The sequence below is a fragment of the Nerophis ophidion genome, linkage group LG08 (genome assembly GCF_033978795.1).
Source record: "Nerophis ophidion isolate RoL-2023_Sa linkage group LG08, RoL_Noph_v1.0, whole genome shotgun sequence".
NCBI lineage: Eukaryota > Metazoa > Chordata > Actinopteri > Syngnathiformes > Syngnathidae > Nerophis > Nerophis ophidion.
In genome coordinates this window covers 40,553,742-40,568,065 of record NC_084618.1, presented here as the reverse complement: position 1 = coordinate 40,568,065, position 14,324 = coordinate 40,553,742, and the positions used below count along the sequence as shown (strand labels likewise).

At 40.8% G+C, this 14,324-nt stretch overlaps 1 protein-coding gene across 1 annotated transcript in view; it reads right to left on the bottom strand.

Annotated features, from left to right (window-relative positions):
• csmd3b (CUB and Sushi multiple domains 3b) overlaps positions 1–14,324 on the bottom strand; it is an 815,905-nt gene that overhangs the window by 305,201 nt on the left and 496,380 nt on the right. Inside the window, exon 7 of the mRNA XM_061908578.1 lies at positions 4,910–4,987. Within this exon, the coding sequence (XP_061764562.1) occupies positions 4,910–4,987 (78 nt within the window). The remainder of the gene's footprint in view (positions 1–4,909; positions 4,988–14,324) is intronic.

Genomic DNA, 14,324 nt, shown 5'->3' with positions numbered 1-14,324 from the left:
TTGAAAGGCAGTGAGAATAAGTTTAAACTTATTTGACCCAATAGTAGGTATAGTTGGTTCCAAACCATAAAATTTTACTGCTGTTTTTTTTTCCTACTCCTTCCCAACTACTGATCAAAATTATTTTTATTCCATTTTTTACAATAATTGCCATATATGGTCATAGTTGTTATATTTTACTGCATGGCTCATTCTCCCAGGGTAAGATTAATCCTTAATACAATTCCTTTCAGAAAAAAAAACGTTTTAATACTAACAAAAAGCCTTTAACCAAAAAATGCGTTACTTATTGAAAAACAACCCAAAAATGGATCATAGTTTTGAAAACCCAGAAATCAAGTTAAAATAATACCCTTATAACACCCCAAAATTGTTAGCTCTTCATAAAAGTAACTCAAAAATTTAACCATACACTCGCAACTGATAAATTGGGTTATTAAAATAACCCAGCATTTTTTAGTGTGTAAACATTTAGAAAACTTTTCTGTGTAAATAACTCACTTCACAAAGTACAGTATATATATGCCACTTATCGGTGGGGCTAATATATGGAAAATATTTTTTTCCTTCTAAAATTTAGTGGGTGAGGCTTATATAATTCTGCGCTCTATTGCTCGGAAATAAGGTATATAAAACGCATGCATAATATATATACATTTTTAATAGTGGAGGTATGAAGCTGAGCTATTCAATGACAGTACAGTATAACTTTCTGTAACTAGTTTGAGCACATTTTTTTCTTTCTCTAAAAAATTACGTGAGCTCGGAATCCAATTAAGAAGGGGGAAAAAAACGTGTGGACGAGCAGACTTTTCTTCTCATACATGTGGAATCTGTCTTTGGAAGTGTGCGAGCTTCCAGCGTCCATGAAACCTAAAATGCACAAATGATTTATTGTGTGGCTGGATATTTGCAGTCATTGTTCGATGCAACGGAAAAGGGATGTGATTTTCATACATTGGCTGTTTGAGCATGGAGGCTGTGTGTTAGAATGTGTGTGTGTGCGTGTGTGTGTGTGTGTGTGTGTGTGTGTGTGTGTGTGTGTGCGTATGGCCAGCAATACAGAGGACTGGAAAAATAAATAGTGTGTGAAATCTCTGTGCGATTAAAGTGTTCGCTGACATCTTAGATGAGTGAAAGCTTGCTAGCACGCACAAAAAAAAAAAAAAAAAGGCACTCTTTTCCTTTTACTCACACCTGATAAGTGTCTAAGTGGCATTTCCCCCAAATTAAACCATATCATTTAGCGACGACGGTCAAATGGCTTGTGAACCATTAGCACACCGCAATGTGACCATTGTGGCAGCTGTATAATCGCAGCAAAGATTTAATTAAAGCCAGAAAGTCTAATTGGAGCAGGAAGGAAAGCATCTTTAAAGATATGAATTATTAATTTCAGAGCAAAGCCTTTTCATGTAAACTTCCAAATATTTTAATTTGCAGGAATTACATCACATTTCTATAACAAACACTATGATAAAGTCATGACAATATAGATCAGGGGTGTCAAACTCAAATACAGAGTGGGCCAAAATGTAAAACCGAACAAAGCCGCGGGCCGAGGTTGAACAAATTAACCTTTTAATAGGGACCCAAACAAGTTTTGCATTGAATATTGAACAAACAAGGCTTATATAATTTTATAGTGGCATATCAAATCAAATTTAAATAAAAATTGAATGCCTCTTTTTGGCGGTGGGGTTGAGGTGGACGGGGTTTGGTGATAGCGGGGGGTGTATATTGTAAAGTCCCGGAAGAGTTAGTGCTGCAAGGCGTTCTGGGTATTTGTTCTGTTGTGTTTATGTTGTGTTACGGTGCGGATATTCTCCCGAAATGTGTCATTCTTGTTTGGTGTGGGTTCACAGTGTGGCTCATATTTGTAACAGTGTTAAAGTTGTTTATACGGCCACCCTCAGTGTGACCTGTATGGCTGTTGACCAAGTATGCCTTTCATTCACTTGTGTGTGTGTATAAGCCACATATATTATATGACTGGGGCGGCACGCTGTTTGTATAGAGGAAAAGCGGACGTGGAGACAGGTTGTAGAGAACGCCAAAGGCAGTGCCTTTAAAGCCCACCCCAAATACTGTTGTCCCGGATGATATTCGGGAGGGGCACTGAACTTCGGGAGTCTCCCGGGAAAATCGGGAGGGTTGGCAAGTTAGAGTATTAGCGGTGAATGCGGTGTTACAACGGCGGGCCAGCTCTAATGTTAATGTGATATTGCCTCCAGGGCCAAGTGAAATTACACGACGGGGCAAACTTGGCCCGCGGGCCAGAGTTTGACACCCATGATATAGATCAACAATGTGTCTTGCAAGCACCAATGTCGTAACTGTTAAACATTTTAAAAAGTAGACCTGGGCCGATGTTCAATAAGTCAATTACCTGAATGATAAATGAAAATTTACTTCAAAAGTTAGCTAGTCTCGATAAGCGCCTTGTGCACGCATTGTTACAGGCTGCAAGAGGCACAGCTGTCACTCTTTGCTTCAGTTTCAGCAGCTGCGGGCTTTTGTACTACATCTAATAATGACAACCACAAAGATGTAGTTTATTTTCAGAACCGGCAAAGCAAAAGCGCCGGATAAAAAAACTACACTCAGCAAATTTGAATTTGATATGGTCACAGGTCACGGCATTATTGTTCAGATTTTTTAAAAACCCACTGAAACTGAAACTGAACTGAGCTGAACAATACCGCGGTATCTACAATACCATTATAACCTTACTGCTAACATTACACGTAATACGTTTTATGAGCAACATTATGCAAGGTTGGCCCAGTTGCTTAAATATTTTATCTTCAAATAAACTTCTAATGTCACTCAAAACATCTGCTTGTGAACCACCGACTTAAACGACGTCATCGGAAGCGACAACGTACGAAATGTTGTTAGTGTGTAGGATAAATAAACACAGTCGGAATCTCTAATGTTAAATACTGTGTTGTACAAGTCAGGTAAAATGTTGGTAAACATATACCTCTTAAAGGGGAACATTATCACCAGACCTATGTAAGCGTCAATATATACCTTGATGTTGCAGAAAAAAGACCATGTATTTTTTTAACCGATTTCCGAACTCTAAATGGGTGAATTTTGCCAAATTAAACGCCTTTCTGTTTATCGGTCTTTTAGCCATGACGTCAGAACGTGACGTCACCGAGGTAACACACCCGCCATATTCATTTTCACATTAAAAACACCGGGTCTCAGCTCTGTTATTTTCCGTTTTTTCGACTATTTTTTGGAACCTTGGAGACATCATGCCTCGTCGGTGTGTTTTCGGAGGCTGTAACAACACTAACAGGGAGGGATTCAAGTTGCACCACTGGCAAGAAATCTGCCGCCAGACCCCCATTGAATGTACCAAAGTGTCTTCACATTTGACCGGTGATGCTAAGACAGACATGGCACAGAGATGTATGGATAACCTGTATATGCATTTGCAACGATTAAGTCAACAAAATCACAAAGGTGGGTTTTGTTGATGTTGTTGACTTATGTACTAATCAGACATATTTGGTCACGGCATGACTGCCAGCTAATCGATGCTAACATGCTACGCTAATCGATGCTAACATGCTATTTACGCTAGCTGTATGTACATTTAAAACTAGATACCCACATTTAATGCGAAACAAACACTTACCAATCGACGGATTTAAGTTGCTCCAGTGTCACAAGATGCGAAAGTCCTGATCGTTTGGTCTGCACATTTTACCGGCGATGCTAATAAGGCAACCATGCTATGTGCCACTTCATTAGCTACACCAATGCTATGGCCGAATACCGTCAGTTGCTATTCGCTCAATAGCTTCAATTTCTTCTTGAATTTTTTTTTCGCTATTTGCCTCCATACTCCGACCATCTGTTTCAATACATGCGTAATCTGCTGAATTGCTTAAACCGCTGAAATCCAAGTCTGAATCCGAGCTAATGTTGCTATATCTTGCTGTGGTAACGGCCATGTTGTTTGTATTGGCAGCCCTGTATGACGTCACAGGGAAATGGATAGTGGTTTCGAAGATAGCGAAAATAAGGCACGTTAAAGCTTTATTTAGGGATATTCAGGGACCAGTAAAATTTTGAAAAAAACTTCAAAAAATACAACAAGCCACTGGGAACTGATTTTTATTGTTTTTAACCTTTCTGAAATTGTGATAATGTTCCCCTTTAAGTTGATCACATGTACAATTCCCAATCGCAAATTAAGTCAAACGTTAGCAACATTAGCAAAGCTAACGTGACATTCACATTTTAACAACATCCGACTTACAGCTATCCGCATGTTTGATTGATTGATTGAAACTTGTAGTAGTAGATTGCACAGTACAGTACATATTCCGTACAATTGACCACTAAATGGTCAATTAAACAAGTTTTTCAACTTGTTTAAGTCGGGGTCCACGTTAATCAATTAATGGTATAGCCTTTTTAATTAATATATTTTTAAAAAGCTGGATCAATGATGGTGTACTGTATGTCTTTGAGGGAGGAGTGTTTTTCTTTTATGATGTTATAAAAAGCCGAAACTTCAAAATTGAGCGCTTGAGTGCCTTTTCTCTCTGAAATGAAGCAAACTTGAGAAAGTTGATCGCTTTCTCTCCTATTTTGTCCTCATAAACAGAATCTAGGGACACATATTACTGTTCGAGCATCATTAAAAAGTCACTTTTGCATAACTGGGGACCTTTCACAGGAAAAAAAATTGTTTTTATAAAGGGAGTTTTGCATATTGTCCACATAAATTGGACTAATCCTTGGCGCAAAAGCATTGAGAACAGACATTTTTAAGAGACAAAAGCAGGCAAATCAAACCTTAAAAAGAGGGATAAAAAAAAAAAGCAAGGCCATCAACACACGTCAGTTCATTAGCCACAGTGACATAAAAACATGAACTCACAGATTGAAAACTTGCTGCTGGAGTCTTTGCCAGGGAACAATTTAACGCCCCGCGACTTAAAATCTACCGACCGCTTCACTGCAGAGGAGAACAAAACAGAGAGAAGAAAAAAATGAATCAGAACATACTTTATAAAAGAGGTGTGAATCATGATAAAAAAAAAAGAATAATGGAATGGAATGAGTGTCTTCTGCCTCACCGCTTAGAGAAGGAACATAAAAAGCAAGGCAAAAACATAGGCTTTTGCATGACAAAACCTGCGAAGGACATGAAGACAATAGACGGACGTGGAGGGCTGGCAAATAGAAGGTGAGTGTGGCAACGACAAAAAAAAAATGTGTGCGATCTCCATCCGACTCCTCGGTGTTGAACAAATAATGGAAGCTGATGAAATGGTGAAAAATGGCTTTCATTAACGAAGCCGACAGTCGTCACTTCAATAACGACCAGGCTAATTTATGGAGTGGAGACAAAGAACAGATGTGCTAATGGGCTGATATTATTGCACCACATTCAGGGGGTTGGGGGGCTAACATACATGTGCACTTAGCCGCTATTTAATCATGCAAACTTAATTTACACCCATTCATCAAGACATGTTTTTAAATATTATAATACTATCCGATCCCGGGGGACCATACTGCTCTAGAGGCGGAGCTCTGATCACCTGTCAGTCACACATGATACACAACCATTCATTCACATTCACAAAGTATTTTTTTAGACTGTGGTACGATGCTCAAAAGCCGAATAGAACTCACAGAAGGAAACAGGAAATACATGCCAAGTCCACATTAAAACTGATACATGGTGCTAACCACTGTGCTCAACATAGACCAAAGTATTTTTTTAGACTGTGGTACGATGCTCGAAAGCCGAATAGAACTCACAGAAGGAAACAAGAAATACATGCCAAGTCCACATTAAAACTGATACAAGGTGCTAACCACTTTGCTTGACATAGACAATCTATGACTATTAGGTGTTAGTATTAGTCGCAGTAGTAGCATTAGTGATAGTATAGTAGTAGACTGCTCAGGAACAGAATATGACCAAGATAAGGATACAGAGAAAACAAGTCTTCACACTCACAACATAAGTTATAGCCTTTAATTAGTCCACAGCATCCGCTGTTACAAATCTAAGAAAGTAAGTAATCTAAAAATAGGATGCTTGATTTCAGAATAGAACCCACAGAAGGAAACAGGGAGAGCAGGCAATCTTCCCATTAAAACTGAATAAAAGGTACAAACCTTAACTAGTCCACTATGCGTTTAATTGTAATTATATGACTATTACCGGTACTAAGTAGTAGTAGTAGTAGTAAAATATTCGAGTGACGAAGAGAACCCACAGAAAGGGGCAATAAACAATGTTCACATTGAAACGGAAAAAAAGCATTTCTCTGCTTTAACTCGTCCACTATCCCTGCAGTTGGAATTCTATGAACATTAGTTAGAAGTAGTTGTAATAGGATGCTTGAGAACCGAAAAGAAAACACAGACGGGTATGGGAAGAATGAAAAAAAAATGTTCTAGTGTAACGTTCAACTACTTCACTATGTCTGATGTAGCACATCTATGACTTTCAATTAGCTGGTAGTATTAGTAGGAAGATACTCAAGTGCCAAAGAGAACCCACAGAATGATACAGGGACAATAAGCAATCTTCACATTAAAACGGAAAAAAAGGTACAAACCGTTAACTAGTCCATAATTTTTGCCATTGCATATCTACAACCATGAGTTATTAGTAGGATGCTCCGAAGAGAACCTACAGATCGATACAGGGAGAAAAAGGAGTCTTCTCATCAAATTTGAAAGACATGTCTAAACTTTAAAGGGGAATTGCAATTTTTGAGAATTTTGCCTATTGTTCACAATCTTTATGAAAGACATGATTGATGCATTTCTTTTTTTAATGCATTCTAACTCGTAAATAAACATAGATAAAAGTCAGCCTACAACGGAGCCAAATGGACGTCCTCTATTGCGCCCATAAAACTCAATAAATAACCATCCAAAAACTGCCAACAATACTCTGTTTACAATTTGTGACTTGAATATACCCCTCCATGAATTGCAACCTTATTGTGGTGGAGGAGTTTAAGTATCCAAATGATCCAATGAGCTTTGTTGTCGAGGGCTACATGCCCCTGGTAGGGTTTCCCAAGGCAAACTGGTCCAAGGTGATGGGTGAGACTAAGAGCGATTCAGTAGCCCCTTATGAAGAAAGGAAAATCGAGGAACCGCGCCTCACCCGGGCGAGGGACACCGGGGCCCCACTCTGGAGCCAGGCCCAGTGCAGGGGCTAGTCAGCAAGCGCCTGTGGTGAAGACTATAAAAATGGGATCCATTACCTCCCTGCTTGGCACACAGCATCAAGGGGTTGGAATTGGGGGTTAAGTCACCAAAAATGATTCCCGGGCGCGGCCAACGCTGCTGCCCACTGCTCCCCTCACCTCCCAGGGGTTGATCAAGGGTGATGGGTCAAATGCAGAGACTAATTTCGCGACACCTAGTGTGTGTGTGACAATCATTGGTACTTTCACAGAGTTGTGTTCTGTTATATAGGACTTCTGTGCTAGCCACAGTTCATCCATAACAAACACCATGTTCAAACATAAGTGGGCCCACAAGTGCACGTGGCACCAGGACACACTAGGTCACAGGTCGATGATCGACTATGTAGTCGTTTCATCAGATATGCCACTGCATGTCTTGGACACTCGGGTGAAGAGAGGAGCTGAGCTGTCAACTGATCACTACCTGGTCGTGAGTTGGATCAGGCGTTGGGGGAGGATGCCGGACAGACACAACAGGCCCAAACGGGGTAAGTCTATTCCAAGCTGCTAGAGAGGAGAGTCTGGCCGTTGGACGGGCCTCGGATTCAGGAGGAACAATATGGTTTTTGTCCAGGTCGTGGAAAACAGGACCAGATTCATTCCCTCGCTAGGGTACTGGAGTAGGCATGGCAGTTTGCTCAACCAGTCCACATGTGTTTTGAGGATTTTGAAAAGACCTCTGATCATGTCCCTCATGGTAGCCTGTGGGGGGTGCTCCAGGAGTACGGGATCCACGGTCCTTTGCTATGGGCCATACGGTCCCTGTACAAGCAGAGCAGGAGTCTGGTTCGCATTGTCGGTAGTAAGTCAGGCATGTTCCCAGAAGACGTAGGATTCTGCAAGGGCTGCCCTTTGTCACAGATCCTGTTCATTATATTTATGGAAATAATGTCTAGGTGCAGTCAGGGTGTGGAGGGTTTCCAGTTTGGTGGCTAGAGGATCGCATCCTTGCGTTTTGCAGATGATGTGGTCCTATTGGCTTCATCAGGATGGGACCTTCAGCGTTCACTGGGGTGGTTTGGAGCTGAGTGTGAAGCAGCTGGGATGAGGATCAGCACCTCTAAATCTGAGGCTATGGTTCTCAGTCGGAAAAGGGTGGGCTGCACTCCTCGGGTCGGGAATGAAGTTCTGCCTCAAGTGGAGGAGTTCAAGTATCTCAGGGTCTTGTTCACAAGTGAGGGAAGAATATAATGCAAGATTGACAGACGGATTGGTGCGGCATCTGCAGGGATGCACCGGTCTGTTGTGGTGAAGAAGGAGCTGACCCAGAAGGTGAAGCTCTCGAGTTACAGGTCGGTCAATGTTCCTATCCTTACCTATGGTTATGAACTTTGGGTAATGTAATGACCGAAAGGACGAGGTCGCGAATACAAGCAGCAAAAAGGAGTTCCCTTCCTTCAACACTATGTCTGATGTTGCAAATTAGTATTAATTAGTAAAACAAATATAAGATGCTTGAGTACCGAAGACAACCTGCGGAGGGATACAGGAAGAATAAGGAGTATTCACATTAACATTGAAAACAATGTTCTAACCCTTAACTAGTCTACTGTGTCGAATGTTGCAATTCGGTATTAGTCAGTAATGTAGAGATACAATGCTTGAGTACCAAACAGAGCACACAGAGGTACAGAGTGTTCCATCGGAGATTTTTAAGTACCTTTGAGTACATGGAGATTTGAGTACCGTTTGAAGTTTTCATATAAAATTGACATACACTTTAGTGAAGTGAAGTGAATTATATTTATATAGCGCTTTTCTCTAGTGACTCAAAGCGCTTTACATAGTGAAACCCAATATTTAAGTTACATTTAAACCAGTGTGGGTGGCACCGGGAGCAGGTGGGCAAAGTGTCTTGCCCAAGGACACAACGGCAGTGACTAGGCTGGCAGAAGCGGGAATCGAACCTGCAACCCTCAAGTTGCTGGCACGGCCACTCTACCAACCGAGCTATACCGCCTTTAGAGTGTATGAAGTGTTTCAAGAGAGTATGGAGTGTTTATAAGTGTGTGTGTGTGTGTGTGTGTGTGTGTGTGTGTGTGTGTGGAGGGCTCATAAAGACTTTAAAGGCATATGTTTCTAGAAATCACAAAATAAATAGCGTCCATACTTGACAAACATCAATTAACTAGGAGGCAACACTGTACACTGTCTTCACATTAAAACAGAAAAAAAAATAATAAATCGAATGGAATATATTATTTAATATGTTATTGAATTTTAACTCAATTAAAATACTATATCTCTAGAAAAGTGACTCTTTTTTTCTTAAAATGGTCTTTTGATGTAACAAAAAAACACTACGGCCTAATATTCCTACAAAGTTATAGTTGGGAGGTGTAATCACATAATTAATTTTTCACAACATTCATCAACTAAAAAAAATAAATCCATGTGAGTTTCATTGTTTATGAGCCACAGCGTCATTTGTAGCTCAATGAGTTATCAACTGAATTAATTGTATTTTAACAATACTGTCAAATGACGCTTAATAATTGTGTTTTTGTTTTACCAAGATAGTTAGTCAGGACCTAATTGAATGATTTATTTGTTAATTGCTGCCCTGCTATTATTAGCGCAGCATTTTTATGCTTACAATAAAATATGCATGTTTGAAGCATCAAGCCAATATGATATTATCATGACTTATTAGTATACAAATAAATATGTATAACACTACACGTTCATCGCCTTGCTGGAATATGTATCGACAATAAAACGTTGAACAAAAAAAATCCAAGCGGGGTCTGCTTGAGTGAATATAGCGCTGTATGAAACGCTGGTTAGCATGCGTGTTAAAAGCAGCGTGAATATGCATCAAAGCTAAACATCCCCTTGGTGACGCGCTAACTGCTGCTACGCTAAAAACAGATGGAAGGCCAGCTGCATCACACTCATCACCCTAAATCCTTTGTTTAAATAGAGCAAATGTCACGTATATAAAAACACTTTTTTGCATAATTACAAATTAGCAGGTCTAATATTAGTGGAAAGCTTTTTAAGTAGGCAATCTTTGACTAGCGTTTGCAATAGGGCCATTGACTTGACTAGCTTTTTGTAGTTAGTTCTTAAAGAAAACAACACCAGGGCGCTAATGTTTTTTGCAAATTCTCTCAAGACAGATCTCTCTTGTCTTGTTTTAATTTATTTTTAAAAAGACCACATGTTGCCATCATTACTGATGAAAAGCAGTCCAAAAACTAAAAATTACATTTCTAATGCACATTTTCAATATCAAAATAATTATTACGTCCAATAATTAAATAAATGGGTAAATGGGTTGTACTTGTATAGCGCTTTTCTACCTTCAAGGTACTCAAAGCGCTTTGACAATACTTCCACATTTACCCATTCACACACACATTCACACACTGATGGAGGGAGCTGCCATGCAAGGCGCTAACCAACACCCATCAGGAGCAAGGGTGAAGTGTCTTGCTCAAAACACAACGGACATGACGAGGTGGGTACTAAGTGGGGATTGAACCAGGGACCCTCGGGTTGCGCACGGCCACTCTCCCACTGCGCCACTGGCAACAAATACCATGTGACTAAATTAATACTTTTACAATTTTCCAACCAAACACTAACTGACATTTGTCTTGAATGAATACATTTTTGGTGATGGAGGTGATGTGCAAGTTGGAAGTGAGTTCAACAAACGGCATGTTCTCTTGGTATGTTTGAAGACTGATGAATATGTCTGCGAGACCTGGGGATGTATGCGCAGTATGTATGTGCTGTAATGTACAATTTTGTTGTCCGGGTACTTCAGTGAAATTTCGGTAGGATAGCACAAAGCCTCCAAGGAGGGTTTAAAAATAAATGTCAATAGAAGGGTTCCTCCAGCCTGTCTCAGCTCCAATGGGTAGACACCAGCTTTGTTTGGGTCTTCAATACACAAAAGACAAAGTGCTTTTTGCTGATGTCTGCTGAGAAGACTAAGTGCAGTTGTACTTGCTCCACTCCAGATTAGTGAAGCAATTTCCTTAAAGGGGAACATTATCAACATTTCAGAAGGGTTAAAAGCAACAAAAATCAGTTCCCAGTAGCTTATTTTATTTTTTGAAGTTTTTTTCAAAATTTTACCCATTCCGGAATATCCCTAAAAAAAAGCTTTAAAGTGACTGTTTTTCGCTTTCTGTGAAGCCATCGTCCATTTTCCTGTGACGTCATCCAGTGATGCGAATACGGATAGCACAGCAAGATACAGCGACATTAGCTCGGATTCAGACTCGGATTTCAGCGGCTTAAGCGATTCAACAGATTACGCATGTATTGAAACGGATGGTTGGAGTACGGAGGCAGATAGCGAAAACAAAATTGAAGCAGGAACTGAAGCTATTGAGCGAATAGCTATTGACGCTATTCGGCCATGTTTGCCTTAGCATCGCCGGTAAAATGTGCAGACCAACGATCGGAAGTTTTGCATCTTGTGACACTGGATCATCTTAAATCCATCGATTGGTAAGTGTTTGTTTGGCATGAAATGTGGGTGGAGGGAAACGCTGGATGTAAATATAGTTTCAAATGTACATACAGCTAGCCTAAATAGCATATTAGCATCGATTAGCTGGCAGTCATGCCACGACCAAATATGTCTGATTCGCACATAAGTCAACAACATCAACAAAACTCACCTTTGTGATTTAGTTGACTTTATCGTTGGAAATGCCATGTCTGTCTTAGCACCACCGGTAAAATGTGCAGACACTCCGGCACATTATATGGGGGTCTGGCGGCAGATTTCTTTGACTTTATTGCTGGAAATGCATCTGCTTTGAGTGTCGCAGGATATCCACACAATCTTGCCATCTCTGTAGTAGCATAGCTTTCGTCGGTAAAGTGTGCGGAACAAACGACTGACTATTTCGGCGGGTATCCCCACACCCCCGTATTTTGAACAAATTTCGTCCAATTTCTTGTCACTTTCGCATCTTTGGGCCGGTGGTGCGACCCTGTTAGAGTTGTTACACCCTCCGACAACACACCGGTGAGGCATGATGTCTCCAAGGTTCCAGAAAATAGTAGAAAAAAACGTAAAATAACAGAGCTGGGACGCTGTGTTTGAGAAAATGGCGGCTTTATTACCTAGGTGATGTCACGTTCTGACGTCATCGCTCCGAGAGCGTTAAATAGAAAGGCATTTGATTCGCCAAAATTCACCCATTTAGAGTTCAGAAATCGGTTAAAAAAATATATGGTCCTTTTTCTGCAATATGAAGGTATGTATTGACGCTTACATAGGTCTGGTGATAATGTTCCCCTTTAAGAGTTCTTATGTTGGGCTGGTAGATGGTAACTCCGGCCTTGGAGGGGAGCAGATGCCTACACCGGTTTAGTATATAAAGTCGCTTGGCAGTCTTCTTGGTAAGACTTGTGATATGCGGTGTCCAGGTACGAGTGTTAGTGATGGTTACACCCAGCAGAGTGATAATCTTGGCGGACGAGAGCTGGTTATCCATTAAGTAGAGCAAGTTATGTGTCTTTCCGCGTTTTCAGCTGATAATCATTTTGTCCGTCTTGCTGGTGTTGAAAGTATTGAAAGTAATACACCAGTCAGAAGCCCACTTCTCAATAGAATGTAAGTCCTGTAGCAAACTATTTGTACAAACTATGCCATTTGCAGGATTGTTGATGACTGGTTGAAGGGTGTAATCATTAGCAAAAAGATGAAAGTCTGACTAAGAGCGATTCAGTAGCCCCTTATGAAGAAAGGAAAATCGAGGAACCGCACCTCACCCGGGCGAGGGACACCGGGGCCCCACTCTGGAGCCAGGCCCAGTGCAGGGGCTCGTCAGCAAATACCTGTGGCCGGCACTTTCTCCACAGAGCCTGGCCGGGCATAGCCCAAGAGAGAGATGTGGAACCGCCTTGCCGCAGACCCACCACCTGCAGGGGGATCCATGAGAGTCCCGTGCCATGTGGACCTGGTAGTAGTCGAAGGTAAATGCCTCGACGACCTGATCTTCGCTTGCCAAATCTGGTTGTTGGGACATGGAATGACACTTCTCTGGCGAGGAAGAGGTCTGAGCTTGTGCATGAGGTCGAGAGATATGGTCTCACAGGCACAGCATAGGCTCTGGAACCAAACTCCTTGAGAGGGGTTGGACTTTACTATATGCTGGAGTAGCCACAGGGAATAGGCGGTGAGCAGGTGTGGGCTTTTTATTAGTTCCTCGGCTTGAGGCCTTTGTGTTGGACTCATTCCCGGTGAACGAGAGAGCTATTCCCCTGCACTTCCGGGTCGGTGGACGGGCTCTGACTGTTGTTTGCGCTTATATGCCAAATGGCAGTTCGGAGTACCCGGTCTTCTTAGGGACCCTGGAGGGAGTGCTGCAGGGCGTCCCCCCCTGGGGACTCCATCATTCTACTGGAGATGGGAGGCAAGATCATCTATGAACATGAGGAACAATAGAGGACCAAGGACACTACTTTGTGGTACCAGTCAGTTCTCTTCTGTCTTACAGAAAATATTTGATTAGTAATTTGCAGTTGGTTCTTGAAAACAGCAACACCAGGGCGCTTTTGTCATATTGAGTTTTTTTGTATATTTTTTTGTTATGGTCCTTAAAAACAGCACCTCTGTCCTGTCTTATAGAGGATCTTTGACAAGTATTTGTTCAACAAATTCCTAAAAACAACTAAGCGTTCTTGTCACTTAAAGCAGTGGTTCTCAACCTTTTTTCAGTGATGTACCCCCTTAGAACATTTTTTTAATTCAAGTACCCCCTAATCAGAGCAAAGCATTTTTGGTTGAAAAAAAGAGATAAAGAAGTAAAATACAGCACTATGTCATCAGTTTCTGATTTATTCAGTTGTATAACAGTGCACAATATTGCTCATTTGTAGTGGTCTTTCTTGACCTATTTGGAAAAAAAGATATAAAAATAACTAAAAACTTGTTGAAAAATAAACAAGTGATTCAATTATAAATAAAGATTTCTAAACATAGAAGTAATCATCAACTTAAAGTGCCCTCTTTGGGGATTGTAATAGAGATCCATCTGGATTCATGAACTTTATTCTAAACGTTTCTTCACAAAAAAATTGTTTTTTAACATCAATAGT